A 9,005-nucleotide genomic window follows, 5' to 3' on the forward strand; every position below is an offset into this window, starting at 1 on the left:
CCATGGCACACATCTTCTTCATGTCATGACATCTGTGTTTCTTCTATTTCATTAGTTGTCTTTCTCTTTCATGAGGATTCAAAAGCTGCAAGTCTGCATTGGCCCATACATTCGGCTCTAACTTGTAATGCATGGCATACATCTTCCCCATATGTCTTTCACCCAAATCCATCATAACCATATAAGCTTCAAAGTTAGACATGTTAACATCCATGAAACAGTCGCAATCAGTAGCCAATTTGACCACAAACCTAGCATCTCCACACATATAAACAAAACCATTTAAGTAAGATATTCAAACTTCTATTTATGAAATAAGTATTAAACCACACTAATAAACCCTAAAGTAAGCTAAGGCACCATACAATCCAGTGTCACACTCCACAATTCACCTAAAGAACCTTACATACATCTTTTATCTTATTCGAATTTTTAAACGGCATAACACTATCATATACCATCCAATACACATAGGATTGAAATAATATCTTGCATACATATACCACATCAGAATAGAAACCGATCATTTGCTTCTGGTAAACAACCGACTGATCCAATCAAAACCGTTCAAACAAGAATTACAATCGGAATTTGAACCTGCAAACAAATTAAACAAAATACACAAATAAAAACCGTAATCATCTCAGATTTTGTTGAATGCAATAAAAACATCGATTAAATGGGGGACTTTAGAGAGGATCCTCACAATCGGAACCCTGTAAAGCAGCATGAAATCACCTGAATTTCGTCGCTAGAGAAATTCTCCAGCTTGTAAATGATGTATACTCTTTCGGTATGAATGAATCATTCGACTATTATGCTTCTAATCCATTCTTAATAATATTATACCGAATTAGTTCATTTCTAACCAAACTTCCACCTAAACCCATTGGATCCTAGAGTCTCAAATTCCCATACAGAAGGACGCATATATGCTCCATGAAATAGCGAATACCATCCGATTTGGTTCCGAGTTGTTTCTCCAAGCCCCGCAAAGATTTAGCTTGAAGGTTCTCCTCTATCAATGCTTCAACTTGAGCATAATGGATTTGGTCCGAAAGCTTGGAATGAATGGTTAGTTGTAAGGCCCGAACTCGCTTGGGTTTGGTTTTTTTTTCGGCTGAGGGCATCAGCTACCACGTTAGCTTTACCTAGATGGTATCCGAATAGCACAGTCATAATCATTTTGGAGTTCAACCCTGCGACACTGTCTCATGTTTAGCTCCTTCTATTTAAAGATATGTTGGAGACACTTGTGATCGGTGTAAATCATCGGTACAAGTAATGTCTCCGAATTTGAGACCGAAGACCACAACTCCCAATTCTAGGTCATGAGTAGTGTAGTTTTTCTCATTTATACATGTGTAAATTTATTATATTTATACATGTGTAAAAAAAACTTATTTAAAGGGATTTTAAAAGGAGAGATGAATTGTTTAGTGAGTAAATTCGTTTTTTAATGTAGATTTTAATTACAACGAGGTTTGTATTAAAAAAAAATTGATTTTGATTTGTTTTTTTATTCGATCTCATGGGTCTCGTAATATTTAGTGTTCTCAAGATAACTCTCTTGTGTATTTCTTTTCTTTTGTGATTATAGGTTACAAATAAAAAGGAAGTATCATATGTTAGTCAGAAAATAGTAAACAAATATAAAATATATCCGTTTAAAGGCAAGACTGTTGTAACAAATAAGTTTGTGAAGCACACCTTTTGTAAAAAACACTCAAAAACAGTTACCTCAATTAAGACATAATAATAATAATATGATTTATATAATGGATCAAAAAGCATAATGTTTTGGTGCACATTTATATATTTAGGGAAAAGATCAAATAGGAAGTTTATTTTGGCTAGCAAGTGTTGGAAGCAATAGAATTAGGACATGTGACAACATTTAAAATAAAGAAAAAGGGTATTTTATTCAATCCAATACTTTCTTCTTCCTTTTCAAAACCCAGTAACTTCAAAACCCACCATTTTAAAAACCCACCATCTTCAACCATTTCTTCACTTTCTATCTCAATAATCACTACATTATAGTGCGATTTTCATCACCAATCAATGATTCAAACACCCGATCAACGTGTTCTTTAGTTTTTTTTTTCTGAAGAAAACCCAGTTTAATTTCATACAAAATCTCGTTTTTTCCGGTGATTTTGAAGATAATCACTCGATCCGTTCAATTCGAGGGCTGATAAGTGTTTCAATCATTCAAAAATCGTCAATTGTTGAAGAAATCACTTCGATCCATGTAAGAAATTCTTTAATTTCATTTTTACGATCTGGGTTTTTGATTTATTCATTGCGTTTTACGATCTTGGCGGAGGTCCGGGGGCAGCGCCCCTGGTAGCGGGGTCCCAAGGGCGGCAGCCCCTGGCTGGGGTTGAATTGCTGTAATAAAAATGCATAAAAAATTATTTTTCTAGAAATTAGCTCATTTCAAAGACTGTAATTCGTATACAGTTCACAGACAATTCACAGACAGTTCACAGACAGTTTTATGTGTCCATTGTGTTTTAGAAATAAAAGAGTTTTATGTGTTTTCTGATATTTTTATTACAGCAAAATCCATTGCGTTTTAGAAATAAGAGAGTTTTATGTGTTTTCTGACTATTGCCTTTTAGAAAAAAAAAACACATTTTAAGTGTTTTTAGTGATTGCGTCTTAGGTAAAACACATTTTGGAAGTGCTTTTAGTCATTGCGTTTTAGGTAAAACACCTTCAGTCCATTGCGTTTTAGAATGAGTCATTTTTAAGTGTTTTCTTGCCATTGTGTTTTACAAATAAGACCTTTCTTTGTGTTTTTGGGTGCATCGCGTTTTAGGTAAAACATTTTTTTATGTGTTTTTCAGTCCATTACGTTTTACAAAAAAAAAGACAATTTAAGTGTTTTCTGGCCATTGCGTTTTACAAATAAGACATTTGTTTGTGTTTTTGGTGCATTGTGTTTTAGGTAAAACACATTTTTATGTGTTTTTAGTCCATTGCGTTTTAGAAAGTACGTTTTCTTTTGAGTTTTTAGGCTATTGCGTTTTAGAAATAAGACATTTCTTTGTGTTTTCTAGCCATTGCGTTTTACAATGAAGTCATTTCTTTGTGTTTTTGGTGTATTGCGTTTTAGAAAAATGTCATTTTTTATTTTTTTTTCATTGCGTTTTACGTAACTGGGGTTTTTTTATTGCGTTTTACGCAACTGGGTTTAATTTTTTTTTTCAAATATAGCAATAGTATACTCGTTTTAAAAATAAAAAACGCTCGTTTTTTGGTGCAATTTTTATAAAAAAAATGTGGTATGAAAGAGTGAAAGAGTTATTAACGTTTAACAAATGGGGGGGATTGGAGAAGAGAGAAACTGTTCGCTTGGATTGACTAGAATGCCCCTAAACAAACTCACGCGCCTCTTTTCTTCCCTTCAATTTCTCTGATTTAATCTTAGCCCTTGATTAACTAAATGGATGGTCAAGATCACATCCTAGCCTTCCTAGCCAAATAAACTTTCTATTGTATCTCCACCCTATATATTTATACAAAAAAGGGTAAATTACTTTTTGAGTTCATTTTTTAATAGTTTTAATCACTTGAGTTCAAAATCACAATGTTTAACGCCCTGAGTCTCAGTAGCCACTTTTCTTAACCATTTGAGTCCAAATTTCTAACACTGTTAGAATTTTTTGGTTAAGTATTTTTAAATGATCAAAATACTCTTATAATTAAAAAAATAAAAAAAAAAATAAAATTTTCTCTCTCTCTCTCTCTCTCTCTCTCTCTCTCTCTCTTATACCCCCCCTTATCTTTTTCTCTTTCTAAATTATGCACCTTTATCTCTCCCTCTCATCTTTCTTTCTCTCTCTAGACCACCATCAACACCATCACCGTCACCACCACTGCCACAACCACCTTCGTCACCAACCACCACCTCAACCACAAACCTCCAGCGCACACACACTCTCTCTCTCGCTATATAGATTTGAATCCGTACTCGAAACCTACCGTAGAGATCTGAAGGAATTCGAATCTGGTTTGACGAAAGAATCTGATCTATTTCGTGAAGGTTGCGAATCGCACAGTGAAGGATCTACCGAATTCAATCGAGATCTGAAGGAATTCGGATCTGGTTTGAGGAAAGAATCTGATCTGTTCCGCGAAGTTGCGCATCACGCAGTGAAGGATCTACCGAATTCAATCGAAGTTGCGATTTTGTCATACTATGGCTATGATCATTCCAATCAACATGTGAAGGTTCAACCCTTCTCTCCCAAAAAAATCCTATGGTCATCAGCAAACTCATCAAGAACATCAGTGATGAATCTGATTGGGTAGCTTCTGGATACAGGCAACTTTATAATTTACGAGGAAGGTGATCAAGAAAATCCCATATGGCAAAGTTTCAACTTTTTGACGGACACTCTTCTTCCCGTAATGAAGTATGGTTGGAATTTGGTTACCGGGGTTGAATGGCACCCGACCTCATGGAAATCCATAAATGATCCTTCTTCTGGTAATTTTTCTTAAAGGATTGATAAGAGAGGTTATCCTCAGTCAATCCTAACGAACGGCCCAAACATATTGTTCCGGACAGGTCCATGGAATGGACTTAGATATACTGGACTCCATAATTTGAGACCGAACCCGGTTTACAACTTCACTTTTGTTTTAATCCAAGAAAAATTTACTACAAGAATTATCTTATAAATACTTCGGCCTTGATGAGGTTGGTGTTATAGCTTGATGGTCGTATGGAGCGCTTCTTACAGGCTGATAGCAAACAAGAATGAAACCTTTTTTAGGCCCTAGATAGTTATCGTTGTGATCGATACGCTCTACGTGGGCCATTAAGGAGGTGCAACATTGAAAACTCCCTGGTTTATGAATGTTTGAAGGGGTTTGAACCCAGGTCTCTTGATCAGTGGAGGGGTGGAAACTGGTCACAAAGGTGTCGACGTACTATCCCTTTGGATTGTGGACAGGAAGAAGGGTTCAAAAAATATTCTAACTTATGGTTGAGGTGATGGTTGGTGACGGACGTGGTTGGGGCGGTGGTGGGGGTGTTGATGGTGGTCTAGAGAGAGAAAAAAAGATGAGAGGGAGAGATGAAGGTGCAAAATTTAGAGAGAGAAAGAGATAAGGGGGATATCAGAGAGAATTTTTTTATTTTTTAATTATATGGGTATTTTGGTCATTTAAGAATAGTTAACCAAAATATTCTAACAATATTAGAAATTTGGACTCAAATGGTTAAGAAAAGTGGCTATAGGGACTCACGACATTAAACATTTTGATATTGGACTCAAGTGGTTAAAACCAATAAAACAGAGGGACTTAAAAAGTAATTTACCCTAAAAAAAGATAAAAATAAGTTAAGTAACTCTCAAACAACATAAAAATCAAAATTACTCTACAAGATCATTTGCAGAGTAATTATTAGGGGGCTTTTGGTTTGTGGAATGATTTAGAATTGGAATTGGAATTTGTAGAGGAATTAGAGTTTGAAGGAATTGGATTTGAAATTTAAACATTCCAATTGGAATTGGAAATTGTTGGAATTGGAATCTCAATTCCATTTTTGTTGTGTTTGGTTGTCAAGTGAATTGGAATCCATCACCCCGACATCAACAACCACCGGTTCTAGTAAAAAAGGTTCGGGTCAAAGTGGTTCGATTCGAAATGGTTCGCGTCGAAACGGTTCGATTCGAAACAGTTTGGGTCGAACGTTACGGGTCGAAACGGTTCGCGTCAAAACGGTATGCGTGGAAACGGTTCACGTCGAAACGGTACTGGTCGAAACGGCTCGCGTCGACACGGTAGGCGTCGAAACGGTTCGCGTCGAAACAGTACGGGTCGAAACGGTACGGGTCGAAACGGTACTAGTCGAAACGGTTTGCGTCGAAACGGTTCGCGTCGAAACGGTACGCGTCGAAACGGTTCGTGTCGAAACGGTACGTGTCGAAACGGTTTCGCGTCGAAATGGTACGTGCCGAAACTGTTCGCGTCAAAATAGTTCAATTTAAAACGGTACGGGTCAAAACCGTTGGCGTTGAAACGTTACGGATCGAAATCGTTCACGTCGAAACGGTACGTGTCAAAACCGTTCGCGTCGAAACTGTACGGGTCAAAACGATTCAGATCGAAACCAGTATGGGTCGAAACGGTACGGGTTGAAACCGTGCGGGTCGAAACGGTCGAAGATTCCAATGAATTTACTTTAATTCATTCACATTTAGGAAATATTTTGAATTCCTATAGGAAAAGGAATTCAAGCCTAATTCCAATTCCATTTCCATTGTTAACCAAACACGTAAAGATTGGAATTGAGATTCCAATTCCATCGAATTCTGTTAACCAAACATCTTAAGAGATGGATTTCAAATTCCAATGCTCTTAAATTACATTGAATTTCTTCGAACTAAATGCCCCCTTATATTTTTTACAGAGTAATTATTATACTATACAAAATTACCCTATAAGATCAAAATTACCTTATAGGATAAAAATTACCATACAAGATTATTTATAGAGTAAATATGATACTCTACAAAATTATTCTACAAGATTAAAATTACCCTACAAGACTATTTTACAAAATTATCCTTCAAGATCAAAATTATCCTACAAGATCATTTGTAGGTTAATTTTGTTAATTGACCTACGAGTAAATTATTATAAAAATGTCTTCGTATTTTTTTAACTTTTCACCCTATTTATACATTTATAAGGTATTAGTATTTTATGTTTTATCTATATATCACACGACACTCCTAAAATGTTGTTCACCATACATGAATGACTAAACAGAATTTGGCTTGCATTATACACAATAAAATTTTACAAAACTAAAAATAGAAAGAAGAAGACGTAAGTGGATGTTTAGTTACTAATTCTTGTATTGTCGGTTCAAATATATCTTAACTTAGCTATAGTGGTTCATAATCAATACTCTCTTGTCTTTAAACATGTTACGTGAAGCATTCTTTTTATCTTTTAAACATTTCATGTTTTCCATCTCTTAAATCACTCATATTCATTTTCTAAAACTTAAAGAATTTCTCTATACTTCATTAATTTAAATATTTTATGCAACAAAATTAAGAATTTCTTTTAGTTTTAGTATAATATCGTTGTATTTATTAATGTGATTTTTTTTTTTTAAATTTAGATATTCCAATGAGCATAACTAATTTATAATAACGCTTATAAAGTTGGTCAACTAAAGTATAAACAGTTAAAACAATGCGTATAAACCAATTAGAATGGTGTGTCTGTCGTAACAGCGCATATAAAGTGTCGAATGAGATCATCGTTATGATTACAACTATGTGTCTAATCAATTACAACAATACCATGAATTATACAAATGTCTATACACTATCACCTAAATATACAAGTGCCGCTTCTAGATCACTACATTTCCCATGAAAGAACAACTTCATATACCAACCGTGTAGGTGTATATAAAGTATGTATGTATGTACAATCGTCAACATTTGTGAATTATGGAGACATGGTTCCTTATTCCCGCTTCCTTATGCTTAGCAATCATCATCACATCCCTCATGTTCCACAAGGGAGATAGCAAGAAGCTGCCCCCCGGGCCATCATTCTTTTCCTCCCACTTGCTCCTCTTAACCAATTCCCTCCCGGAGCTCCAATCCACAATCCGCGGTCTCAAGTCGAAATACGGACCACTTGTTACCCTTTCCATCGTTTCTCATCCTTCGGTCTTCATCGGAACCCATTCTCTAGCCCACCAAGTGCTTATCCCGAAAGGCAACACCTCCTCGGACCGTCCGAAGTTCTTCCCTTTACACGGCATCTCTACAGCCTCATATGGACCTAACTGGCGCGCATTCCGTCACAATCTTGCCTCCGGTTTCTTGAGTGGTTCACATGTGAAGTCTTACTCATGGGCTCGCAAATGGGCCCTTCAAAGATTGATTGGTCAGCTCCAAGTGCAACAGGAGGGCGTAGGAACTATCAAAGTAATTGATCATATCCACTTAGCCATGTTTCGGTTGTCTGTTCTCATGTGCTTTGGGGAGAAGCTAGATGATCATCGTGTTAATGACATCGCTAGCGTAAATGGTGGTTTGCTCTCATTGGTCGACTCCATGATGTTTAATGTAATCTTTGTGTCTCCATTGTTAGCAAAAATATTGTTTAGAAACAAATGGAAGAAGTTAGATAAGTTAAGAAGCGATCAAAATCAGCTGCTCATCCCACTTATCAAAACTCGAAAAGAAGCAGCTGACACTGAACGAAATGTGGCATACATCGACACACTTCTAAAACTACAGCTTCCGGAGGATGATCGAAAGCTCACCGAAACGGAGATGGTGAGCATGTGTGGAGAGTTTTTGCTAGCTGCAACGGAGGCCACTTCTAATGCGCTACAATGGATCTTGGCTAACCTTGTGAAGCATCCTATTATTCAATCAAAGTTGTATGATGAAATCGTTGCGGTCGTGGGACCACCACCTCCACCAGGGGCACGAGGGGTCGAGCTAGAATCGGGTATAACCGAAGAGAACCTAAAGAAAATCCCATACTTGAAAGCTGTGGTGTTAGAAGGACTTAGGAGACATCCACCTGCCCACCTTGTGCTGCCCCATAGGGTCACTGAGCAGGTAGAACTGCAAGGTTACATGATTCCAAAGGGTGCAACTATCAACTTCATGGTGGCTGAGATGGGTCGGGACCCAAAGGTGTGGGAAGAGCCCATGGAGTTCAAGCCTGAGAGGTTCTTGGTGAATGATGGTGTGTTTGATATAGGTGGAAGCAAAGGGATCAAGATGATGCCTTTTGGTGCTGGAAGAAGGATATGTCCGGGTGCTGATTTGGCTTTGCTTCATTTGGAATATTTTGTTGCTAATTTGATTTGGTATTTTCATTGGAGTGTTGCTGATGGTTATCATGTTGATCTTACTGAGAAGGTTAAGTTCACTGTGGTAATGAAGAATCCTCTACAAGCTAAAATTTCTTCAAGGACCAAAATGATAACTACTTAA

General features: G+C 36.8%; 1 protein-coding gene across 1 annotated transcript; it reads left to right on the top strand.

Annotated features, from left to right (window-relative positions):
• The first annotated feature begins 7,493 nt into the window (after positions 1 to 7,493).
• LOC110922333 (cytochrome P450 89A2) lies at positions 7,494 to 9,005 on the top strand. Its single transcript, XM_022166653.2, has one exon. The coding sequence runs from the start codon at positions 7,494 to 7,496 to the stop codon at positions 9,003 to 9,005; it is 1,512 nt and encodes a 503-aa protein (XP_022022345.1).

This window comes from Helianthus annuus, chromosome 17 (genome assembly GCF_002127325.2).
Source record: "Helianthus annuus cultivar XRQ/B chromosome 17, HanXRQr2.0-SUNRISE, whole genome shotgun sequence".
NCBI lineage: Eukaryota > Viridiplantae > Streptophyta > Magnoliopsida > Asterales > Asteraceae > Helianthus > Helianthus annuus.

Excerpts from the sequence above, each read along its gene's own strand:
- LOC110922333 (XM_022166653.2), top strand. The coding sequence starts at position 7,494 with ATGGAGACATGGTTCCTTATTCCCGCTTCCTTATGCTTAGCAATCATC.